Below are 27,604 nucleotides of genomic sequence, written 5' to 3'. Positions count from 1 at the left end.
GCAGTGACTTTCCCTATTCTTCTCACACGCATTGGCCGCCTCAGGCATCACTCAATGAAACGCGAGTGTGTGCTCGCGTGTGCTCCAGTCTCATGAGTATTCGCGCGAGTGTGTGTGTCTGCCTGCGTGCGTGTGTGCGCTCGCGTCTCATTGATGATTTCATCTCTCATTTCATCGATCATTGACGTGCTCCTTTCATGTTTAATGTATAAAAAATACGGAGGGTGGAGGAGGCAAATTTACTGGTAGCACATGTGCGACTGGGTGTAAAATTCAGTCGCACACTCTCAAATTTTGGTCGCAAAATGCGACCAAATGGACGCAGTCTGGAGCCCTGTGTATATATTAAAGCTTCTAAAACTAGGTTCAACTCACCGTTGATTGTGTGTACACTTTTCCCACAATGAAGCCGTTTGTGTCAGTTGTACGTACTGTGAGCATTAACTCGGCTGTGCCCACATTTTCTCATCCATGATCTCCTCTCACCCTGACAATAACATGAAAATCATGTCTCAAACACATAATTACAAATGCATCGGCAATACGGTACACATCAGTTTAAAATGTAATGTTCTTATGTATGATGCCAATAAGTAGAATTTCTAGGTTAAAAAAATTGCAGGAGTGGGTTACATGTATCACTGGGGAAAAAAATGAGGTGAGAGAGACTGTTAAGGGGGGGTAAAATGTTATTCATTAGGGGAAAGTTTTAGAGTTGCCTTTGTTTATGGAGAGGAGTCTAAAAAAAGTAATTTTATTTTTGTACAAATAACCAAGTACTTATACTGCCTGATATGTGAATAAAATATTTCTTTATGAATAACATGAATACCTCAGAGGAAAGCCATAAACGTTCACAGCGTCACTGAAGAAGGCCAAGTGGGTGTCTGCACAGTTGTTCTATGCTATCTTCAGGTACAAGATCTATGGAATACAAGTACAAATACTTTCAACGGACAGATATTTACAGGGGCAAAAATGCTAAATTCCCAATTGACAGGTAAAACAGTAATACAATAGGATGATAAAATATGAAATAGAATAGAATAGAAGGGTATTTAATAATCCCTGAGGAAATTTTTTTAAAATGGTCATCTTAAAAAAACACATAAACACACATGCATTACAAATAGAAATATCACAAAATAAAAAGATTGATAAAAAAAGGTAAATAATTGGAAAATCAGTGGGTAAAATTAAAAGAAATTACTTGTAAGATGCCCTGCCAGAGAGTTGTATTGCCTGATGGCACGAGGAACAAAAGATTGTCACGCTGTCACGCTTCAGTAATTCCTAGAGAATAAATAAAAACACAACAAACATGGATTAGATCATTTAGCTGTCTGATCTTAAATTACATAATTTTCAAATATATGAAAGGGGAATTTTTTTAAAACACTCTTGCTATGATAACTTGAGCTTGTAGTAAAGAACACCTTTAAAAAAAATCAGAGACAAGACACTGATCACAGGAAGCCTGTGTGTAATATTTACAGTAACTTCTACTCAAATCACTGTTGACAGCTGATTTCTCCCATCCACCCTTTCTGTAACTACTTATCGACTACAAAACAGCCTAAAAACATAATGTTTGGGATTCTTGTCATTACGTCATTGGAAGTAAAGATACGGGGATTTTAGTGGCTGTCACTCTGACACAATCTCACAGGGCTTTTCAGCACAATACGGGTTCTAACGTTAGAAACTTAATGAGGCTTCTTTCATTCAACAGTGGATTCATGTATGTTATATTTAAAAAATGTCGTTTTCATGAATGTCATATGAATTAACTTTGTTGCACAGTCCACCCCGTCTTAAAGTCTGGGTTGTGAAAATGCTGTGTCTAACTTTAACCCGGATCGCGATCCCGGAAAGGCAGCACACGGAACAACTAGCTAGTTAGCATAGCATAGCATCAGTGTTTAAACAAATCGCCGTCTCCAAATCAATACTTTTTATTAAACTTTCTTTGCTGCTGTAAATCCGGCATGCTTTTCCCCTTAGTTCTATCTGAATCATGTTAAGAACCTACAGATCATTGGCTATAGACGCTAGCTTGAACCGACACCGGCTTGAACTTCACTCACACTCACAGGCAGACACAACTTGCACAGGCTAAGCAAAACAAAGCTAAGCTAATTTGCGGTGGGGGTACTCTGCAAACGACTCGGCTGCAGTGTTCATAAAGCATTCACACATGTCACTTGGCAAAGGAGAACGCTTCAACTTAGTATTCAATAACATTACAGGACGTACAACGAGGGAATGATCAAATAAATGCATTACTTACGGGCTGAGACTGATCCCGTTCAGAAGACCTCTCCGCCATGTTTGCCGCCCGCGTCCTTTCAACTGCTGTGCTGAACAGCTCCCTCCCTCGTCACTTTGAAAGTGAGGAGTGTAAGGGGCCATTCGATTGGTTAAAAGCGAACCCGCCTGCTTTGCCGATGAGTTTGATTGACAGATTCACTAGCCAATGGTGACATTAGTTGACCCGCTCCGTCAGATGAGTCTCAATATTCACCGTAGAAAAATCTCTCACACACACGGGGAGATTCACAAACGAGAACGGGATTTTGAATGCACAGTCTGCAATTCGAATGATCTGTGAGTTCACGTCACATGTGTACCTAAAAATCATGTTTGTGAAGCACTTACTGTGCATTTCTGATACATTTATTGTGAATTTCTAAAATGTTTTTGTGAAAAACAGTGTGCACATTTGTGAGAAACACTTATTGTGCATTTGTAAAACATTTAGTGTGCATGTGTGAAACACAATCTGTGTGTTTGTGAAACACAGGGTGTGTATTTCCGAATTTATTTTTCACGTTTGCATAAAATGACATTTGTGAATCGGAGCGTGTGCATTTGTAAAACCGGTTGTGTGCATTTCTGATTATTGAGACTGAATTAACTCCATACTGCTAAGGTGTCAATTTAATGTCAAAAATCCCACAAGCATAACTAGACTTTTGCACTGGAGCAGAATGGTCCTCGTCCTTGTGAAATCCACCTGTGTCCACAGAGCAGTGCCCAGCAGCGTTAAGCAGAGTTGTAAGAGTAAAAATACACATCAGTGCTTCTTGCCCCTCCCAGCTCTTAACCGCTTATTTTGTCATGTGAGCAGTCTTTAGTTGGACTTTTGCATAATCGGAAAGCTGAAGAATCCATACTTCTTCTGATTGACCCATATTGTCGATCTAGTTGCAATATTAGTCTGTTTTGTGATCTGATCGTTTTATCAGCCAATGACAAAAGCTTTTCTTTGTCTAAAAATTTGTTCCAACTCTAAACTGCATTTTTTTAATGAAACGGAACTTGATTTCATTCAATTAATTTTATTTATTCATGTCTAGAACACCTTACACCTACACCTATACAGCACCCAAAGTGCTGTATAGAAGGTCTAATCAATACAACAATACAAATACCAAGCATAAAAAGTAATATTAACAAAACATTTTAAAAAAAAAAGGCCAGCTTAGCAGATGCTAAGGCATGGTGGTAAAGGAACAGTTTGGCTTTAAAAGTCAAAAGGCAGTTTATTCCAAAGTTTAGGAGCCAAAACAGCAAATGCGCAGTCCCCCCCGAAACTTGCATTTGGTTCTTGGAACCAGTAGCACACACTGATCCAAAGAGCGTAGGGCTTTAGGGGGGAATATTTTAAAAGCAAACAAGAAAAGTACCTGTGAGTGACTTAAAAAGAAAGACAAGAAATGTTGGTGTGGCAGCCAATTCAATGAGATGAGGATGAGAGTTAAATGCTCAAACTTCTTAACATCACAGGTAAATAATTTTTTTGTACCAACTGCCCCCTAAAATCACTTAATATTTTTTTATTTGTGTTTACATATTGAAAACGTCAGTTGTTTAACACAAATATTTGACTTATGCAATTTATTAAATATTCCTTTATGACTTAGGCACTATGACAGCTTGAATCATTTTCAGCAGATATAACCCGTGTTCGACAAGTTGCTTTGTAGATACAAGAGTAATCCCTGTTTTGCAACATTTGAATCCGGATTTTAATTCAAAACACAACGCTTGTCGTGTAAGACAAGAGTGCTAAATTTAATCTTGATGTTTTTATGACAACACATGGAAAAGCATAGAAAAAACAATCTGAACTGAGGGGTCTATCGCACAGCTAACAAATCTTTAAAGGAGGGGCTGTTTGGAACAACACTGACTAGTAACATGTTTATGTATGGTAAGATGTGGGCAAGACGACAAGACAATGAAATATGACAGAATCACAAACAACACACTCTGGTTAAAGTATGGTTGATATAGAGGGATTATATGCCAATATCTATCAATATATTGGATCTGTTTAGTTTAAATTATAACAACATTGATTTTCTGTTTATTTCTATTTTTTTACAATCTTGTCGTCCTTGTATTCGTAATTTGAGGAAGTGCAGTTGCAGGACAAACCCTCAGCTACAGCTTTGTCCACTCAACTGAACACAAACTGAACTTAACACCCTAATAGTTTGAAAACAAAACAGACTTAGGAACATTAGGTTTGACCCACAAAAAACACAAGAAGACAACAGTTTGCTTTGGTAAAAAAAAAAGAAAAAAAATGCAAAGTTGCAAGTCACTGTATCGAATAAAATAATGATATTTTGCATAATTTTACTGTACTTTCTTACATTTAAAAGTTCATATTTTTTGAATGTATTATTCTTAACACTCATTTTTTTCATCCTCATTCATCATTTTTCATTCAGAAAGAGAAATGTATTCTTAACACAAGCTATTAGGACATGTTGGAGTAATAAGTAAGTTAGTAACCCTGAAATTACATTGCAAATTTAAAGATAACAATTGATTTTCTTTTTTGATTATGGACGATATGCTGATCAAGCGTATTAAGGAAGGTTAAGATGCATTAATTAAGTCAAACTGAGTTGTTAAAGTTTTATGATTTTTCTTGTCAATGGGATGTTTCTCGACAACAAACAAGTATGAAGCTAATCACAATCACCGTGCTTTCACATATAGTTTGCTTTTGAATGTGCTGCTCTTCAGTTAGAGCAGGGATCCTCTCATCTGTCTCATTGTTAACGAACATTTTGCTAAGTCTTGATGTTTTTCAGTGCATGTTTTTTGTAAGGGGTCAAACAGATTAGACTTTCTTTTATCAGACTTGATGTGAGCGTGCTCAGTGAGGGTCTGAGCTATGGCTTTCGTGTTTTTGTGTTTCTCTGCTCCGAGCTGGCGGTGAAGTGGCTTTTAAGTTCACTCCATTGGTTATTTAAAAATCTTACTTCATGATTTTCCCTTCTGTGAAAAATCTTCTTTGCTATAGTATAGTGAAGTAAATCTTGTGAGTGTCGAAGGTCCTGGTTAGCTGCAGACTGGATGGAGGGGCTGCTGTGTTTCTGAGGCAGGGATGGAGGTTTTTGGACTTTGCTCTAGGTATTTCTTTTAGTCAGGACAAAACAAAAGACATTTGGTAGGTAAGGGTTGAACAGAAAATATGTTAACATTTCATTCATTATTGTGATTATTCTGTTATTTTATGTCTCATTTTGTACTGTACATGGTATATATGTGCAGACTTTGAGACCACTTTAATTTTAGAGAGCAGTTAGAGCTTTCAAGACTGTGAGCATTCATGATTTTGTGGTCTGTTCCCTGAAATGGGTGTTTTAGTTAATGTGGTTCTCATTTGGGTAGCAGTCAATGGGTGGTCCCCCGACTGTTCAGTCCATGGAAATAGACTCTAAACATTTGGATATGGTGCAAAAGAAGGCTAAGCAGTCCTGGCTAAAGATAGTTGAGCTCTCCTCCACACATGGTTTGGGTGGTGAAACCAAACTCTGTGCTGGACTTTCTCCAGCTCTGATGTTGCCCATGGTGAGGGGTGGCAGATTGGTGTGGGCTTTCTCACACCAATCTGCTCAATCACCCTAGTTCAGCCAACATGTGTTAAGGGTTCACCCTGGTGGCCTGGAGGGTCACATCTTTGTGCCTGCAGGTCAGTGACGAGTTTCTTTCTGTAGTTTTGGCTTATGGGTGGAATGGCTGTAAAGAGTACCTTAGGGTCTCTAGGAGGTCTAACAGAAAGTCCTCTGATTGGAAGTTTCGTTTTTCATTTGGGAGACTTTAACACTTTGATTAACCGTTGACTGTTACGACGATACCTGGAAGCAGTTTCAGTATTTTAGTAGCTTGTTCACAAGTGAGGGAAGAAAGGAGCGTGAGGTCAACAGGTGTATGGGTGTAGTGGCTGAAGTAAAGTGATCACTGACTCTATTTACTGGTGAAGGTTCATTCCCTTGTCTGTGCTCATGACCTATGGATTAGAATCTTAGAAATAGGGTGAGAAGCTTGGTGGGTAAGAGCTTGGAGTAGAGCTTCTATTCCTCCAGATTGAGAGAAGCCATTTGAGGTGGTTTGGACATTCATTCCTAGGGAGATATTCCAGTCATGTTACACTGTGTAGCCTCGTAGGCCCTGGGGGTCTAGGGGTTCCCCCCAGTAGAACAGGATAAAGATCAGACTCCTGCAACCCAAATCTGAATTATTGAAAAAAGATGGATGGTTTGACTGAAGGATGGATTGAATCTGATCAGGTCTGCATCACTAATGTGAGCAGAAGGATCCACTGCAGCAGACTAAAGGTTTTGGAATTTTCTGTGCTTTGTGCTGATTCTGCGGAACACTGTGCAGATTTTTGGAAAATAGTTGTTGAAAAGACTTTTTGTTCAAACCTTTACACTCTCTAGTGTAGCGTGTGTTCTAACAGGGCTTATAAACAGCTGGAAGTGTTTCCTGGAAGCAGGTAGACTGGCTCCCGGCCATAAAGAGCTTTCCTGAAATATCTGCTGGCCAGCAGGAAGGAAGGCAGTTGCTTTTAGCTTATGCCTGTAGGTTGTCTCATGTATGTGCAGAGGGCAGGGTTAGTGATGTGGATTAGTTTATCAAAAGGTGCAGCAGATGTTTAGATACATTTAGTGTAAGATAAATGTCCGCTATACCTTTGGGGGTTTTGGCTGTCTCTGAGTTTCCCTGGTTAGAGTTGGTCCACTAAATTCACATTATGAATAGTAGAGTTAAGATAATGTATACATTTCTATTTGCTCAAATTAGACGATCTCTTTTAACTTGATGTGTTTGTCACTTCTGAAATTAGCAGGAATCTCAGTCATTGAGACTTCAGTCATTTAGTTTGGGGAGAATTTACAGTGACATCATACTCAGATGACTCTGTGTTTGCTTTGACTTTGATGGTTTACTTGAAGTCGATCTTTTTTATTTACGTTTGAAGACTGTGTAAAATGCTATATTAATCATCCTTTGGTAAGAGGCTTCTTCTGAGGTAGATAGGGGGCGCTCGTTGCAAGATTGACTGTTGCGGGCGGACGAAGAAAAATACAAAGTCTCACAAAAATGGCAGAGGGGAAAAACAACAAAAATAGCGAGAGCATCAAAGTAAAAGATGCCTGGGTAGCATTTAAGCTGCATCACCCGGAGTTTTGTTAGAAAGCCGTGGTTGTTGCTGGCCTGAAGCCGACACAGCCCTGGGTGAATGCCTTTTTCCAGGTGAAGCTACCACCGTCTCCTGCGAGAGCAAAGGCAATTACAAACCAAATTGCTATTTACATGTGCAAGGGGCTCCGTCCCTGCAGCGAGGTGAAGAACGAGCGATTTCGGTTTTTATTGAATGCATTAGAGTCACGCTTTGACCTTCCCTCTTGGAAATACTGAAAAAATGATCCCTGCACTGTTCGCCCAGACCAGAGCTAAGGTTGAGATGGCGCTGGAGACAGCAGAAAGAGTGGGGTTCACATGTGACGGCTGGACCTTCAGGGCCACTGAGTCCAACATGACGTTCACAGTGCATTTTATTAACAAGGACTGGGAAATGAAATTATATGTCTTACAGACCCGATCAAGGTACGAATCCCAATTCAAGTCAATTTTGTTTAAGTAGCCCAATGTCACAACAAAAGTCGTCTCAATGGGCTTTCTAAGAAACTTGAAATCATAGAATTTAACAAGTAAAGGCTAAACTAAACAGACTAAGCTAAACTGGGCATCCCGCACTTAGACCCTCCTTCTCTCACACCGGTGCACACATATCAGATGTACTGAAATCAGCGGTTTGTTTACACCACATTTGCACTAAATTGTGTCATTTATTATTAACAAAGACATTATAACTTGTTCACAAAATTCATCTGATTTAGAGCAATTTTTTTTAAATAATGCTGTATTTATGGCTTTGTGTTACAAAAGTTAATACCAATGTGCCTGGCAGCTACTTGACTTCTTCAATTTTTATCCTGTTTATGGCAATTTTTTTATTAAATAATGGCACTGCCGTTCATGTTCTTTGTTGTTTATACTGAACTTTACAGATATTTCCAAATGTAAATTGTCATCGTTTGACAAAGACAGAGTATTACTGATTTCAGCAATGTTACACAAAATCTGTTATTTATTGCACCAAATAGGACACAAGTTGTTTATTATCATTGTTTTTAAAAATAAATGGGGAAATATTTTCTAAAAAACATATATGTACTTCTTTCTTAACCCTTGTGCTATCCTATGCACTTTAACATTGGGAGTTGGGTCATCTAGACCCACTAGACAGTGCTCTGAACCTTTTTTCTTGAATGATTTGTGATCTTCACTGGTGTCCATGGATTACATGAAATCTTTCCACCTTTATCCACATTTGTCATGGTAGAATAACACGTCAATGCAAGGGTGGGGTCATCTAAGATAGCACAAGGGTTAAAGTTTGATATATCGTGAGTTGTTAGAGACGATATATATATATATATATATATATATATATATATATATATATATATATATATATATATATATATATATATATATATATATATATATATATATATATATTAAAACAATATCACCATGTCCTGATAGTATCGTTATCGTGAGCAATGTATTGCATCGTATCGTAAGGTACCCAGTGATTCCAGCCCTATTTGAAATATGCTATATATGATTTGCTGGTCTACAGATTCCAGTTCAAGCTGAATTTATTCTCTTTGTGGTCAGTAGATTGTTGTGAATGAAGCATAGGCCACTGACGTTTATCACACCCACACACATCTTAGTAGAGTTTTCAATTGAACACCCCTGAGGTCATAATGGGACTAATTTTAATGCATATATGCACTCAATATTTAATTTTATAAAACCAAACATCACATGCTTTTCATGCTGTTTTCTTTATGGTGTTTATCCATGCACATGTCTTGGTAGCTTCCCACACACTACTTTAATTAATCTATCAAAGGTCTATGTAAATAAATTATGAACATGCAAACTTTCATAAGCTGCTTTGGTCAATCAATCAGATAATGGAGAAGTCACAGTGGTGTGGAATATAAATACTTGTCATATTTACTCATGTAGACTGTGACCTGCAAGAAATAGCCAGCTGGTGGAGTCAGAACCTAAGAGGGGGAATCTGCTTTTAGCTGCTGTGTTGCAAATAAATGGAACCAGTTCCTAATGGGTTTAACGGTAGATAATCCTCAGCTGGATCAGTGTTCAAGACCAAACTTAATAACTTGCTCTTTCAAAATGATGCTGGACTCTCACCAACTCTTTAATATATTAATTTAGTATCTTTTTCCCCCTCTGTGTTGCCAAAGCCTTTCCATCTATGATGCACATTAAAAGGCTTTTGTCCCAAAGGTGCAACGACAAAGAAATAGAGGTGTTGTTCACAGACATGGAACCGTGGAAAAAGGTTTTGTTTCGTTGCAGTTCAGTTAAGATATTGCAAACGAAAAATTATAAGCTTGATATCCAGGATGTTGCAAGAACAATGAATAATGTAAGTTTTACTCCAAAAGCAAGTAAAAGTTTTTATTTTTAAATTTTTTATTGTCAGTGTTGAAAGTTGAGGCAAGCAAAGAGGCTCTCTGCACATCTAACATTGGGGTTTGTGTTTTTGGGTTTGCCGGTATTAAAAGTTGTCAGATATGTGTGGCACACTGTTGCACACTTATATGGACAACGAAGATGTCGCCAGCGACTCCTAAGTAACTCACTCTGTTTGACAAACCGTAGCTATGCGTTTTACATGATCAATGGGAATCAGCTCATGCTGAAACGGATAAAAGTAACTTTACATTTTGGCTTTGGATCGATATGCAACACATTACTAATGTAAAGTGCAGCAGATTGACACAGAGTTAATTTTGTGTTAAAACTTCACTACTGTAAAATGTTGCATATTAGTGCAAACCAACTATTCTCTGCTCCAAATTACATTCATTACATTTATTCATTAAACAGTTGAAGACTTATGGCGTCGAAAGAATGTCAACACTGGAGGAAAAGCTCTCTGGCATTAAAGGGTTAAAGAAAAAATTCTAAAGAAATGTAACGGAGTGTCTTCAATTCCTATTTTTCTCTACTGAACGTCTTCTGGCACAAAGCAGCTTTTTTAATAGATTCATAGCTCTAAGATTCTTATGTCACCTGATTACAACTACCTGTGGCAGATTTTAGTCTAGTCTTGTCTATCAAACCAGTTAATAAGCTACAAAGTGCCAACCAAAATAAATGCACAATGTGCTGCCCAATGGCCTCATATCCCATTTTTTGACATCAAATCTCATCTCTCGACATCTCAATGTGTGGAAAACCTTGCCGTCGATCTATTATGGGGAGAAGACACACATATATATATATATATATATATATATATATATATATATATATATATATATATATATATATATATATATATATATATATATATATATTTTTTTTTTTTTAAGTCCTGGTATTTGAGTTAACCTTTGCACATTCCCACCTGGTTTCTACAACTTTGTTGTGTGTTAAGACCTTTGAAAGACCAGTTCTTCATGAACTTTTTTCAAGAAAAGACTGAATCTCAGCTTTAGCCCTGACTTTCCATCATCAGCCCGACTGATCATCGCAGGGCCCTGTCACACTTCTTCCAGTCGGAAGTACAGAACATGCTCAAACGTGCATGAATCAAAACCTCGATTGCACCAGTAAAACCAACGACGGGTTCAGTATTGACTTTTAATCTTTTTCGTCAGATCTAAATCGTTTAAAACTTCATGATTTCAAATGTCTCTGACATTCATAAATGAAACCACACATGAAAAACAGGATGAAGCTTTTCCTGCAGTCAATAATTTAATGCTCCTTTTTCAGCAATAATCCTCTATAATTCGAGCTTTTTTTGAGAGGAGGAACAGACAGAAGGTGCAGTGCGGCTGCTTAAAATCATTTAAAGAGATGCTGCAGAGCCCGTGGCAGGCGCTGCTCGGGGAGTTACTGCTCCACTTACTTTACAAACTGAAAATCTCATTAAGTGTGACACTGAAGATTAGTTGAGAGGGACCAAAGTGGAAAGAGAATGAACTCACAAAGGGGATGCGAGGAGGCTTTAGCTTTGTTTGCTGTCATTAATTCAGCGACGAAGCAGCTCGAAGGGAAGCTCCCCGTCAGCGATCAGAGGAGCTGCAGATCTGACAGGCGAACAGGTGCCCTGCTGCCTCTCCAAACACTTCCTCCTTTTAGCGCCAATCTTCAGGTCTTAATTTAGGTGAGCTGTGCAGTTGCGCCATCTGTTTGCAGCTTTGATTTATGTCATCTGGGGAAACGTCAGCTCCAAACTTCCTGGAAAAGCTCCCAACACTGCTTTCCACGGCAACACAACAGACCAGAGAAGCTAACAACTGCTAATGCCACAACAAATGTTAAACCTAATGTCCTTGGTTGCTCCTTTTAAATAATGATCTGTTGTCATGAATTGGTGTGGGAGAACCCTCATGCAGGAAAACAGAAGCTGATGAAAGGGAACTCAAATTAATTTACCCAACAAGCTGAAAGAATAGTTCTTAAACCTGACAAAATGGAAAGAAAACAAGGAAATCTGTCAAATTTATAACACCATTCGAGATGCCAAGAGTGCAAAAGCCTTATTTTGTGTATTCAGGTTACAGAGGTTTGAGGATGTCCTAAAAAGGAAGATGGAGTGATTCCTCCTGCGGTGGACGTGCTACAGACACAGTTGTAATGTGACATTTCTACGTGTTAGCTCTTAGTGGCGGTAGGAGGAGCACAGGGTGGAAGTTGGAGAGCTAGTACTACAGGAGGAGTTACATGCATGATTAGTCAAGGCACCCCAAAAAAATCGTCTATTGTCTTTTCCTCAACAATTAATTTCAACTTTTTACGTTCCAGGATCAATTCACTCAAATAGACTTCCAATCCGCCAATTAAAATTATTTTTCAACTGCAAGTGAGTCAAAACGCATCTGGTCACTATGATCTTACTCGATTTGCTCCGTACTATTTATAGAACTTTAATTATTATGCGGACATTGATGACACATTTTAAAAAACTCAAAAAGAAAACATCATCATCCAATCAGAGATGTCCCATAATGTCCCCTTTTCTGGTTTCTTATTGTGTCTCCTTTTTTTAACATTAAATTTTGATTTCTGGAAAAGAGTCTTGTTTTCCAAAACCTTTCATTTTTCCTTAATTGTGTTTCGGTTTCTGGAATTTTGTTTAGATTTCTAAAATGTACAGCAATGCTATTTTTTTATCATTTGCTATGATTTTAAAATTTTGTTGTGTGAATTTAATATGTTTTTGCTTTGGATGTTGATGTGATTAACACTTCAGGTCCACCATTAATGAAAAAACAAAAAAAACGCCCCTCTCACCCTTCCGCGGTGGTTCCTCACACAAGCTCGGGTCCTCTACCAGAGGCCTGGGAGCTTGAGGGTCCTGCAGTATCTTGGCTGTTCCTAGCACTGCGCTTTTCTGGATTGAGAGGTCTGAGGTCTTTCCAGGGATCTGTTGTAGCCATTCCTCCAGCTTGGGGGTTACTGCCCCGAGTGCTTCAATTACCACAGGCACCACTGTCACCTTCACTCTCTAGGCTTTCTGTAGTTCTTCTGTGTCCATGGTATTTCTCCTGTTCCTCATGTTCCTTCTTCCTATGTTCCTATAGATAGATAGATAGATTGATTGATAGATAGATAGATAGATAGATAGATAGATAGATAGATAGATTCACCATTTTTTCTGGCTTCAAATAATTTGAATATTAAATATTGTACAAAACTTAATGTTCTTTTTTTATCCTTTTTTTTTTTGCTGGGAGGACTCTACACAGTTGGAAAACAAATAGCTTCCTGTTCGAACATAAAACCCCCACAGTTGCAGTGACAGATGTGAAATGATTGAACAGTGAAAGACAAAGGAAAACGGAAAAAAACAGTAAATAAACTTTTTCTTCTTCTTACAATTTGGCTTTTAACTACAAAAGGAGCTTAATTTAGTGGTTTTAAAAATAATATAAAAAGAGAAATATGTAATCAAATGCTTAAAGGGGATGAAATTGAGTGGGGCTTCAGGTAGTTTATAGTGGATGCTTCTTAGGTATTCTGATCGGCCATAATTTAGAAAAGTTAAAAGGGAAAACTGTGTGGAAGTGTACCATTAAAGATAAAGAGGCCTCCTTAACCTGGCACACACACAAACGTACACGCGCATTGGCGGTACACACAAATCTGGATGTGTGTGCTGCAAACACACAATGCTGAAGCACACACAGACCATCTGTCAGCCCAGCAGAATCAAACTATGCACACAGAAAGTTAGTTCCTGTGCTGTGCTTAGGATTCCTAACTTACCTTCCCATATTTGTTTTGATAATACAGCAGCATACACTGATGCACACATCCCTAATACCTGAATTTTGGTTGAGAATCAAGCAAAACCGCCATGTAGTTTTCTTTGTTTCTCTAAGCGGAAAAGAGCTCTGGTGTTTCATCATATTTAATCCTGGATATATCCAGATATATCCAAACTCAGGCTTCCAGTACACAGGAGTTGGAGACGAAATGATGGGGAGGTTCAGTGCTGCTCCTTACTATCTACAACCTGAAGAACCCCTGCTGTGTTTTGAGCGTGAGGAGCCACAACGGAGATGCTGTGATGGATGCTTTCAGTTCCAAACTCTGGCTGCAGCATTTTGGATCAGCTGGAGATTTTTTAGAGAGGATCCGGAACAGCCTGATAATCAGGAAGACATGGAGTCAGACGTGTGACAGAGATTGAATGAACAAACTTGAGTTCTTTAAACCAGTGTTTTTCAACCTTTTTTGAGCCACGGCACACTTTAACCTTGACAAAAATCCCGCGGCACACCAGCATCCCAAAAAAAAAAAAAAAAGCAGAAACTCATAGTCTGTATTGATCTACAGCCCCCCCCCGCCCCCCCCCCCCCGCCACAATTTGTGATAATTGTGGCAGAAAAAGCAGGAAGTTGCAGATGTTTTTTCTAAAAGATGTAATAAAACTTAAATTACATACAAACTGTATGTTCCCCCCGCGAAGGGGGGTCTAAGGGCAGGGATGCCAGTATAGCTTAGTCAGTTTGTTAGTTCATTTTAGTATTTTTCTATTGAACTCTTTGTATTCGTGATCCTTTTGATTTCATGTTTTACTTCGAAGCCCATCGAGACGACTGTTGTTGTGATTTTGGGCTATACAAATAAAATTGAATTGAATTGAATTGAATTCGTTGTGGTTTCAAGACATGTAACAAGGACGACTTATTGGACGCTGAGGCGCTGTCCCTTTAAGCCAATGCATCATGGGAGATGTAGTGTGAAAACTGCCAGAAAACGGCAGAAAGACTCGCGTCTCTGAGCTTCATGGTTTTGTTCACTTGTTCCACGGTCTGATACCGGATTCTGTGGAAAGCTCCACCGCTAAAGACGAGCTTTAGCTGGTGTTTTTGTTGGAACTGAGTGAGTTATGAGCTAAATTGGAACAAGGAAGTGAATACTTTAAACACTTCTGATTGGTCAGACTGATGACATGTGATTAAGCCTTCAAGAATGATTGGTGGAGTCGTGGAGACAGTAAAAGCTGCGGGACTTTTCAGAAAACAGTTATAGCTGCAGCTAAATCGCGTTACCGTCATTCTTATAAAAATGTCTTTAATAGAATCAAATAAACACAAAGAAAAAAGTATTTTATGATCTTTCATATTCCTAACTCCTCAGTGTTTTATCAGGACCTGTTTGGATGAACAAAGAGCTGATTTCCTGGAGATGGGAAATGTTTTTAGATCAATTAATGAGGGCAATTTTCCACGGCACACTTGACCATCTCCCACGGCACACTAGTGTGCCGCGGCACACTTGTTGAAAAACACTGCTTTAAACAAGTCTAAAAAATATGCTGTTTTAATCCAAAATATAGTAAATGTAATCCTGTTTTGTAACATTAGTACTTTTATCCTAAGCTTTACAAAAGATGAAAAATGTTTTGATATCATGAACTCCAGAATGTGTTAAAGAACAAGCAGCTGAGACTGTGCTGCCCTCTAAGCCTTCTGCCCTTTAAAATGCACGATTTCACAACTTCAGAGCAGCTTCTGACAAAACTATCCAACCAGAAAAAGCCTCAGTGTTTTGATCTGAAGCCAGTTGAGATTTGTGTGGCTTTTAGACAAATTACAGCTGCATAAAAAAGGGCCCACATTTATATTTTGGTACTTTTTGATAACAAACTTTGAGAAATGTTTATATTATATATTTGCAGCAAATGTTAAACTCTACATTTGCTTTCATCTTCAGGATGACTTAAGACTTTGTAACCCCCCCCCCCCCCATCCTCTAAGAATGTTCTGAACTTCTCATGCCAGGAAATCTCAGACTGTGATGAGGGGTTATGGAGGTGGTGTTGGGGGGGGGGGGGGGGGGGGGGGTCAGTGCTGCACCAGAAGGGTTAGTTATTTCAGTTTTCAACTGGGAAATGTATAAATGTGTCTGTTGTTCTACTATGTCGGGAAAACCTTGACTTTTTGGATTAGTCAAGTTGACGTAGACGTGAGTTTGTCTGTAAATGACATTAGTCATTTCTAGTTCCCAAAGAATATGTGTGCCTGGCAGCAGTGGATGCAGTTTATTTTTCAGACAGAAGTTCTTTGAAAACTACCAACAAAACCCCCAAGCTTCTTTTGTGCTACATCATGCAGGATAGTTTCAAAAAGAAAACTTGGCGGAGAACAAATTCTGCACACCGATGTGTGTGACAACTAATAGAACCTTAATTTGGACCTGCCAGGAGTCTGCTAAAAAATTGACAAGTCTGCAGAATTAATTGATTTCCACCACGGTCCTCAAATAGGAAAATGTATTTTCCTGCTGACTAGAAGATTTAAAATAATTTATATGGAAACTACCTAAAGAAAGATATTATGTAATGCTTTTTGGAGGAAATGTGAAATTAGTGGTTATCTGTTGTTAAAATTGATTTCAAAAACTACATTTCAAAATAAAGGGCAGATGCATGAAAGGAAAAAGCTGTATCTCAGTTAGGGGATGAGAGAAAGAACTGGTATATGTGAAGATATTTACTGTATAATTAGATTACTTGTGCCTGTTTGCCAAGGCTAAACATTTCCTTTGTCACTGACATTTTTTACCAGGCAAACAGATTATTTTAGCACTTACTGTTGTTCATGTCTCTCTGCATTCTCTTAAGATATGTTCACACCACCCAACGCACGTTCAAGCGTTCACTTCCAATGAAAATTCTATGTAAATGCACGTAAACTTGTGTTATGGGCTTCTCCGTTCAAAACTCTCATGTACACGCGTCGCTACGAAAGTATCTATGGCGTTTTTCGGGCTCTATGTACAAAACGCATAGCCAGTGAATGCAAGTTAAAAGGTAAACCATGTCGAACTTTGACCAATCAGGGACTCAGATTTAGTAGCAACGAGTGGATGGCGTACCTGTTTGAAAATTCATCATAAAGAAAAAATTAATTATGGCAATTTGTGTCAGGCCGGAACTATATTATATCCTACCGTAGGTGGCAGACATGCACGAGTAAACAGTAGCAAAAGAACAAAAAGAAGATGCCCCCACCTTGTTCAGTGTGAACACAGTGGGGTAAACGTGTGTTTAAGATTGCACGTTTAGCGTGCGTCACATACCTGATGTTAACATAGTGTCAGCCGTCTGTAGAACATAGCAACTTTGATCAGACACGTCAACACAAGAGCTCAGCACTCTGTTCTCTGCACTGGCTTGAGCAGCTCAAAAGCTCAGGTCAGTGATTTTATGTGCTTGTTGTGATGTCAGAGTTTCACAGCCTTCAAACCAGCTTCTGCTGGACGTACTCAGGTTGAGATATAAGCGGGTGAACGCTGGCTTTTGAATCAACCATCATATTACACACATACACGCACATGTATACACACACCTACATGTATGCATTAATTTTTGTGGAGCACTTTGGGACATGATTGTGTTGTAAACTGCTGTGACTAAATTAATGAATTCGTTATTTGTGCCTCTAAAACTGGAAAAGTCCCCTTCATCGCTACAAATAGTAACATGTTCTATACAGTGGACTTAGCAGTCGAGTAAGACGCCACACCAAAAAATACAAATGTTCACTGTGGTTGATTGCGGTGTGTGGAGCATGATGGGAGCAGAAAGGCTGATTCCTTCTCTGCCTGTTCAGGTTATAAAACAATGCGGGTCACGAGGCAAAACTTACGCTTTGATTTATGGAGTGACCGTGAAGCCCCAGGCCCGAACCCAGACTCATCAATAACACCTGTTTGTTCAGTGCAAAGCGACAAGTTAATTACAGGGAGAAATTAGGAACTTTCCCGATTCTTTTTATAAAAAACTTGTTTGGGAATTCCAATCCCATTTTTGCCCCAAACATTGTGTAGTCTTTTGTATGTGAGCCACTAGATATTAGAAGATAGCTTTAAAAAACTAGAAAAAAAAAACTTTGCTTGGATGTGATCACTTGGAGTGGTGGTTCTTAAACTTCTTTCTCTTAGGAAAGAGAAAAAATGTTGATTCCCCTCCACACCCCCCACTGCGAAAAAACTGTGACAAAGTAAGCCAAATATGCGAAACTTTAATAGTATATCAAAATCATATATAGACTAGAAAAAAATTAAATAAAGGAGCATTCACTTTGTAAGAACAATATAAAATAAAAAGTTGTGTTAATGGCTGCAATGTGCCTGCTTTGTGCTACACATCTTTTCAAAACCAGGATGCAGGTTTGTTACTGCAACTCTCAATATTGAGCCTAGCTCTGTTCTTTGTTTTCAAAGTGGTAGCAGCAGAAAAGCCTAAAATCTCACAAAGATAGGACGTAGAACGGAAGCAGAATGCCCAGGGCCTCCTGCCCCATGGGTGGATGCTCCCTCTCCACACCCAGCCAGAATTTAGTAAGTGTAAACTTTATCCTCAGGGTGGAGTATGATGTGATTTCAATGAACTGATCCTCCTCTGCAGAGCTCAAATCAGCAGGTGCTGCTGCCGCGTTAAATGGATCTCTCAGCCAGTCGTACTGAGCACTGTTGCCTGGGAAATATTTGAGAAAGAATCCCCGCCAGGAAGACATGTACAAAGTGAATGATCCTTTATACGAAGTATAAATAAATGAAATAAAGGATCATTCACTTTGTATGTTCTCAAACTGTCGGGCACGTCTCCTTGGGGGGCCCGGAGGCATGACATCCATTATACATGCACTTCTCCATTCTTCAACAAATCTGATCACAGTTGCAAACAAAGGCAGGTGTAGGTATCCAATCCGCACCGATTGCATGTGCGAAATGGATCAGCGTCTGGGCAGCATTACCGTTCTTTTAAAAGACGTTAAGACAGTCGTTAACAACAATAGTTACGTCTTCAAATGACATGGTTTGGATTAGGTTAATGTAAGTTACGTAAGACTCGCCGACATGCGGTCCCGAAGTGCGGTTTGTTTGTTTTTTTGTTTTAACAAATAAAAGTGGAACAATTAAATCCTTAGCAGTTGTGAGCCTTTTTAAATATTTATTATCACTTTACAATTTACTGGAGTAACTTACATTCTAAACAATTTCTGTGGCAATGCTGTAAATAATTTTTAGGACAACCCCAGCTTCATTTTTTTTTAACAGTTTTCTTTTCATTTTATTACATTTTATTTTATTAATCATTTTACAGTTTACATTTTACATTTACAGACCTGAAACTGTACAAAAAACACAATTCAGAGTAGTACATTTAGCTTTTTTTAACAGCAGACTTAATTTTTTTTTAAATCAACTGTTTTTGTGTTTTACAACATGGATTAAAAGTGCATAGGTAAAATAAAATCTATAAATCTAAGAAGAAAATACAGTTCAAGGTCAAAACAGCATCCTTCATTCCTCTTTCCAGTAGGGACTGTCCAAATTCCGAAGTCTTAGAATTATTTTTTTAAAAAACCAAGTCATCAAAATACTTTAAAACCTCCATCACTTTCATTTTTTTGGAATTCTGCTTGCTCATTTAAAGATGCACAGTCATAAAGTCTCTGCAAAATGTAGAATACATACTCTGCAGATATCTTCTTATGTCTTCTTTCTCTTTTGGCTTTTCCCATCAGGGGTCGCCACAGCGAATCATCCTTTTTCCACCTCACTCTATCTTGTCTAAAGTGTTGTGGATGATTCGCATGGTTATTTTGGCAATTTTTACGCCGGATGCCCTTCCTGATGCAACCCTCTCTATTTATCCGGTCTTGGGACTGGCACAGAAGTAACTGGCTTGCAACCCATGTGGCTAGATTGTAGAAGTAATTAACAGTAGTTTGTATTTATTTATATTTCTTGATTTTTATTGGCTGGGGTAGCAAAATATTCACAATGACACATTTTGGACATTTAAATTTAAAGGACCTTGTCAATTATGTGTCATAGTTGTGTTTTTTTTAAAACAAACATTTTTAAAAGAAAACTTTTTCGAGGCCTTCATGCTATTGACTATATATATATATATATGACTGGGTGTTGTTGCATCATTGCTGCATCATTAAAAACAGCTGCTGTGGTCTCACCAGTGTGTTCGGAGACGTCAACATGGATTTTGAAATCTATTTAGATGAAGAATGATGGACTGTAATTTTTCCCTTTTTTCCCATTTCAGTTTGAAGCACAAAACTCTGGGACAGGGACACATCCCTCCACAACTCCTAATAAATCTGTTGTGTTTTTCAGGAGTTAGAGTGAAGAATCATTTCTTTGAGATTATGTTGCCAGGAGATCAGTAACACTCTCCCCTGCAGTTCTGTGTACATCATTGTCTGCAGAAACACTAATTTACACATAGTTTTACATTGTCTTTTAACACGCTTCATGACTTCAGTGGAGCCGCTGCCCTCCAGCTGCAGAGGTGAGGCGGGGAGAAAAGCCCGTCTGTCTAAAAAAATGAGGGTTCCGACTGAGTTTACAGCAGACAGACCTCTGCAAACCCATACACAAGCCAGAGTTCAGGCCTCAAACTCAATTATTCTATAGATGTATGCAGCTATAGCAGTTATCTGTATCAGTCAGTGTATGAATGTGTGTGTGAATGTGTGTGTGACTGGGTGAATGGGTCTGTGACTGTAAAGCGCTTTGTCCTTGTAGGAAGAAAGGCGCTATATAAGTATATGCCATTTACCATTTATCTAGTACTGACAGCTGTGTGAGTTCTGTTTGGGGAGTGTGTAAGTGAATGTGCTGTCCACTGAAGTGAAGCTAAAAGCATAATCACCAGTAAGAAGATCTGTCAATGACTTAGAGACTCTGGGGGCCTGATTTACTCAAATCTCCAATAAAAAGCACTAAATTGCATGCAGATACAAATAGATTACACACGTTTTTTCATTTAGAATTTGTGAATAATCAACTTAATATTATTAAACAACTGATATGGGGTGCAATTAGCAGTATTTTTTTCGACCAGATATAGTGCAAATGTGAAGTTTCCAGTTTATGGAAAGGACATCTATGATGACTTGCTCCTGGAAAAAAATGAAACATCTTTTATAACCTACAAGTGGCACGCTGTTTTCTGTCGAACCTCACACTGGTGAGCGCATCTGTGCTGATGACGGTCGATAATGCCCCAGAGAGAGGGATCGAAGATGGGGCACAGGTGACCAGCGGGTCTCTAGAGAACAGGAGCCTGCATAGGAGGAAGAGTGCAAGAGAGACTGAGGAGAGGAGCCAACAGTGCACATTCAGAAGTCAGAGCTCTGTCTCCCCCTTTGCCAGTTTGCTCCTTCCTTTCGAGTCATGCCAAATATAGAAGCAAAGCGGCGCCCAGAATCCTGCTTTACGTTTGATAAATCACATTGTTTGCACTATGTTTATCCATTTCATCTAATTTTACAGATACAAATCGAATCAATTGTTCCCACTTTCTGCCAGAAGTGTCTCTATTGCAAATTCATCAAAGACAAAACACACTAAATAGATTGTATGCACCAATTTGCTAATTTAACAGATGCAATCCTCAGACCTTGAGGAAATCTGGCCCTGAGTGTGCAGAGGCAGAGGGAGACCACCAGTGAGGAAGAGAGGGATATGGAGAGGCTGATTGGGGGGATTGAACTTTTGAAAATAAAAGCATCAAGACAAAGCTAAGAAATACAAATGCTCTGATCAAGAACTATGGCATTCTTTTGTGTCAGTCTAACATCATTTCAGTTCCTCACTTATTTTTGTTTATGCTTTAAAGATGCAGCAGGTCCACGCTCGCTCCATTCCTGCTTCCAGCTTCTGCTACTTAAGTGTCAGGTGCTCATCCACCTGTCTTTTGGGGTCTGGGATAACACATGGACCTACTTGATGGTACCTTTCTTCTTAGCTGGCTATGGAACATCTTTGAAACTTCAACCAAACCACATTCTGTGGTGCATTCTTGAACGCACTTAAAATACCTTTAGCCCATTGTGTTCACTCTGGACAAGCAGCGAGGGGCTTTTTTTATTTCTTTTTTTACTGTTTACTAGCACAAGTCTGCCACCAGTGGAAGAAACTTGGTGCAAATAATGGAAGCGGTGAAAATCTCGCAATTTGGGCTCAAAGCAAGGGTGGATGTGGATTACCATCATGTCAGGAGAGCTTTCTTGGTTTATCTTTATATGAAAAATAAATGCAGACATCATCAGGCTCATCGCCATGTCTGGTGTCCTTAGGAATCTAAAGAAGTCCAGATGGTAGTACTTGAACAGATCTGGACTCTTGAGTCCAGATCTACATTTTCTCAGACTTAAAGAACAATCAATTACAGCTTCAAACCTGAAACTGCGTTCGCATGTACTCATCAGATGCTCCTGTCAGCTTCACAGTCAAAGGTCATGCATCCTCCTAACTTTAGCATATGGAAACCAAAAACAAGGATGAATGAAAAGGATCCACAGGAGATCTTTTCCTCTGTGCTTCTCATTCTGTAAAGAAGTCTGACAGTGTTTTGTTTTGATATCTTCTTTTCTTTAGCGGAAAATATTCCAGTTGCACCTTGAGCATTATCTGATGAGAACCTAAAACATTTAAGTAAATACAAAGGTTCTGCTGATCAGAGCACATCATAGCCTTAAACAAAAATCAGAATAAATATGCCAAACATTTTGCAAAAAGACCAAATAAAATCTGCTGAGGTTTAATAACATATCACTTTAGAACATCACACAACAAAAATGTTTTTCTCTGAAACCCACAGATGTACATGACAAGGATCCTCACAATCCTTCAGAAATGTGGCGTGTCAATGCAACATGACAACACGAACGGCAACAACCCCCCATGGCACATGCTGCCCAAACTTCGTTTTCTCTTTAGGACTTCCATTTGATCATCTCTATAAAGATTTCTGAAGTTATATTTTAAATTGATTTGGTTTGGACCATTAGTTTTCAAGTTTGATCAGAGCCTTTTATATACATGACATGAAACCTAAGTCTTCAGACAAGTTTCACTGTTCTGAACTAATGATATTGCACATATGAAGAACTAAAGGTGCGATGTCTAAAAAGAAAATGTCTAACTTTGTTTGAAAAAACCCTCAGATCACAGTAGGAGTGAGCATCAATGTCTTTCTGGTCCGGAAGTGAGACAGATCGGATCAAAGCGCTGCGGTTTCTAAGTATGTCTCACATGGCAACTGACATTGAGCTGAGAGATACCTGCATTTTCTCCCAGTATCGATCCTGGAACTGCTCAATATAAAAATCGCACACAGATAGATTTGCTGTCACATATTTCAACGGAAATCAGGCGATCAATGTCAGGAACCTCCACCACAGCTCGTCTAAACAAAGATCTGTTCGCTGCGGCATGAGCAGCATTAATGTTTGGGGTAATCAATATTCAGTTTAAGCAGCATTCTTACCTCCTGAACAGCTCTTATCTCAACAGCAGTTTTACCTTCCTTAGATGACTTTATTTTTTGTGTTCTCCCAACCTCAAAACAGGTCTTATAACATCAAGCTCTTCAAGAACTTATACTTTTCCACCCAAAAACAACCAGATAAGATCTTGAAAAAACCTGGGGGGAAAAAGACTATTGTTTGTTTGCCCTGATGAGATGATGCACTCAATCTAACCATACTCAATAAGATTTGAAGAGGTTTAAAGATTTATTAAAGTTTACAAAGAAAATTTTCTCTGAGAAAACAAACCTGGGTGACGGTGTCAGCAAACACAAATGCAATGTTTGCTAATGTAATCAAAATTACTGGGACATCATAACCTAGTTTGGGGCTGTGTGGGTAATGTACTGTTGTTGAGCAGTCTTTCCAATATAGCTTTTTCTTTGTAATTGTGTAATAAAAAATCCTTGTGCTTTTTTTATTAGTCTCTACTCCCACTTATATAGCTTTTTCTCCCCCTTAGCAGATTTCATCTTAAAAACTCTTTATGGTTTCGCTTGTTTATGAGGCTTTGTGGTCCTCAGTCCATGTCATGACAGAGCAAACACCCCAATGAATACAGGAAAACTGAGCCAGATGGGGGGCTCAGTAGTGACAACAGAATCTGGGCTTTACCCTTGATTTTTTTATTTCATTATTTTCTTCTGAACCAGAGGTTGGGTCTCTGAATGATGTCCAATCTGACTCAAAGTCTGAGAAGTCAGAGGATTATTCAGCAATTCTTAGAGAATCTTTGCTTTTTAGATTGCCACTTGCAGGAATTAGCAGTACTGGTTGACTACATCCTTATATGCTAAATTCAGTGCAGCCAAAAAGCACAGCAACACATCTACTGATGAAACCCAGACATAAACAAAGAGGAAAGAATAACAACAGGAATCGTAAAAGCTGAAATTATGTCTTCCTTTAGCACGATCTTATGGAACGTTCACACCGGATATGTGACACGTGTTTTTAAACGCGCTGAAAGCTCCTTTTCAACGCACATTTAGCCCACGGTGTTCACACTAGACGGGGGCTTCTTCATCTTTTATTTTTTTCTTCCATTTTTTCACTGTTTACTAGCTCATGTCTTCCACCTACAGAGACTTGGTGCGCAATGTCAGAGCGTTGCAAATCTCTCGAATTTTGTTGCTGGCTTTTTCTTTCACAGCTTTATTCTGATATATGAAAGACTTGGTGTCATATAATTCCAGCCATATAAATTCTCCTCCATAATGAAAACAGTAAGGGAAACTTGCGTAGCAACACATGAACGCGAGCGTTTTGAATGCAGAAGCTTGAAGCGTGTGTCTATGCGCGTTTACATTGACTTTTCATTGGAGGTGGTAGCTTGAACGTACATTGACGTGGAGTTCCAAGTTGGAAGTCTGCCTTTAGTGAGAGTTTGCGAATGCAATTCCAAAACAGAATTCATATAATTCAATTTCTAAATAGATTACTTATATTGTTGTACTTATATTATTGTTTGGTACACAAAACAAGCAGACTGACATGTTTTGCTCTCCTCTACAGGTCGAGGGTACCCAAGCATCAAGGTCGGACATCATAAAGTCAGGAAGCCCCAAATCAACACTAAAACATATATGGACAGGAAATGGTAAGGAGATGTCCATCAGCAGGCTGCTGTCACAGACTTTACAAGGCAAAGAAAACAGCACAGCCTTGGACCTTCGCTATGATACTCCGGAGCCCTATTCTGAGCAAGACCTGTGGGATTGGCTGAGGAACTCCACAGATCTGCAGGATTCACGGCCACGAACAAAACGGCGGCCCATGGTTAAGACAGGAAAGTTCAAGAAGATGTTTGGCTGGGGGGATTTCCACTCCAACATAAAAACAGTCAAACTCAATCTCCTGATCACTGGTAAAATTGTGGATCATGGCAACGGCACCTTCAGCGTCTACTTCCGCCACAACTCTACGGGCCATGGCAACGTATCCGTTAGCTTGGTTCCACCAACAAAGATTGTTGAGTTTGATGTGGCAGCACAGCAGTCGGTCATAGATGCCAAGGACTCAAAGTCCTTCAACTGTCGCATAGAGTATGAGAAGGTAGAAAAAGGTGCAAAGAACACACTCTGCAACTTCGATCCATCCAAGACCTGCTACCAGGAGCAAACTCAGAGCCATGTGTCCTGGCTTTGTTCCAAACCTTTCAAGGTTATCTGCATCTTCATTTCCTTCTATAGCACCGACTACAAGCTGGTGCAGAAAGTGTGTCCAGACTACAACTACCACAGTGACACTCCGTACTTCCCCTCAGGCTGATGTTTCTGAATACTCCAAAGTATGTGAGTGCTTCAAAGACTGGGGCTTCTATCCATCCCAGGGAAGCGGGTGCATTAGCGGTACCAACACGTTCCTCTATTCTTTTTCCCCGGCTCTGTGTTCACAGTTCTGTAGAAAGAGCACTTACTTTTACTGTTACCAAACCTAGAAAATAGCAATGTGTGATGCCTACAACTAACCTAAAACGATTAACTGAAACTATGATTGCTATCCTATTGAACTTTGATCCTCATCACGACTTTCCCCGTCTTAGCAGTGCTTAGATTGCAACAGATGCATAGTTCTGTTTGAATTTGTGAATTCTGTACCTTTTTGAGTTCTTTAAGCGGCTCATCCCACTTGAAACACCAGACACTGTAATATTTCTTTCTTTCTATGTGTTTATGTTTTTAGCAGCTCCACCTTTCTGACCAAACCTTGAATGGACAGACCCTCGTTCCTGTGATCTTTAAGTTTTGCAGTTTCTCCTGAAAACAAAACTAAACTTTTATTGATCTTAACAAAATCTGGTAACAGTTGACAATGCCGATTCACCTGTGTGCTTTTGGAAATGAGCTGGTCCAACCTGCAGAGTGTGGATTGAAGGGGCTAAACCCCCCTGTGTCTTTGGGGGGTTGTGCATTGCACCTTCGTCACTCCCCAACCGTCACCAGTGTTTTCCTCATATAGCCATGTTTTGAGTCTGATGGGTGACTGGTTGGTTACTGACTGAACTTCTGACTATTCAGTTGTCAGTGGTAGGTGGGGGTGTGGGGGGGTCTATTCTCACCTAACATGAAATGTAATGTAAGAAATTCTACTTCTAGGATCCTAATTTGTATGAATGGTTTGTATATATACATAGTTTATCTGGATGAAGCTGCTTCTGTACATGTCCCACATGAGCTGTGCCCCCACAACCCTGCCACGCTTTTGTTCTCCCCCATTTATGCTCGTTCTTGATTTCCTCAAAGAAACGAAACAATATTGCTGCCCTAGATGTGAAGTTTGTGAAAACTAAAATCCTGTACAGAAGTTTTAAATATGACGAAAAATATGAAAACTATTCTCTGAAAATGTCTTTTTGGGGTCAAAAGGGAAGATTAGAGACACTAATAAATGAAATCAGTAAATTGTGTCAACCCAATGTGTGTGTTGGTGTGTTCTTCCAGTGAGTGCTGCTAAAAAGTTCACTTCCTTTTATCAAGTGTGTTTCTTGTTGACGGCAGAGTAAGGAGAAAACAGGGGACTTGCTTAAGGAATTACAAATACCACTGAAACCTTGCAGCACTTAACAAACCGGGTGACCTGCGAAGAAAGACTATTTTTTAAAGAAGAAGGTAACATCTGAATCCAGATACAGTTGTGTCTTACCTGAGTGAGACGAGTCTCAAATGTAAAGTATTTTTTACGCCAGGACAATTTTTAACAAATTGAATGAAAGGTTTTCTTCTGTTTCTGTGAGGTTTGACCGGTTGGAGCTGGAAAACAGGCAGATTCATCAACCCAATCCAAATCCACCAAATAGATGTAATACATCTAGACAACTTGCCATCATTTTTTCTTAATTTCCTTGATCAAAAGAAAAAAAGAAAAGGGATCCTGTTCAGCACTGGACAACTTTTTATGTCCTTCCCATATGGAAAAGAACTAGAGAAAACTTATCAGAAACTTAGATGTCTATTATAGTATATTTCACATATATTTAGCATCTTATAAGACTCATAAGTCCTTTATATGAGATTGTCCTGAAAGTGGCCCCCTTCTCATTCTTTTTATACATGACATCAAAAAGAAATATGTATGTATCATGTAATAATCGACTATGTGGATTATAAGAACTTTAAAAAGCAACTATGTTTCTATGCATGTTGCATATCAGATTTATAGTTTTTTTTTTACAACATTAAATGTAGGTGTCCTGTAAGTAAAATGTATAAACCTTAAAGACAAATTATGCTTTCTTTCCTGTTTTTACTTTCATTATATGTCATCTAATGAAAATGACTCGGCTATTACAAAATACAAATATAAATATGTATGAC

The 27,604-nt window shown here is 38.9% G+C and overlaps 1 protein-coding gene across 2 annotated transcripts in view; it reads left to right on the top strand.

Annotated features, from left to right (window-relative positions):
* Positions 1-26,706, top strand: part of LOC101170109 (neurexophilin-1) — a 45,510-nt gene extending 18,804 nt beyond the window's left edge. For both annotated transcript variants that reach the window (XM_004074159.4, XM_020707282.1), the window contains exon 2: positions 24,804-26,706. In XM_004074159.4, coding sequence (XP_004074207.1) covers positions 24,804-25,559 — 756 coding nt within the window. In that variant the 3' untranslated portion in view covers positions 25,560-26,706. The remainder of the gene's footprint in view (positions 1-24,803) is intronic.
* Positions 26,707-27,604: the final 898 nt, after the last annotated feature.

Source organism: Oryzias latipes, chromosome 11 (genome assembly GCF_002234675.1).
Source record: "Oryzias latipes chromosome 11, ASM223467v1".
Taxonomy (NCBI): domain Eukaryota; kingdom Metazoa; phylum Chordata; class Actinopteri; order Beloniformes; family Adrianichthyidae; genus Oryzias; species Oryzias latipes.
This window is presented reverse-complemented; position numbering and strand designations above follow the sequence as displayed.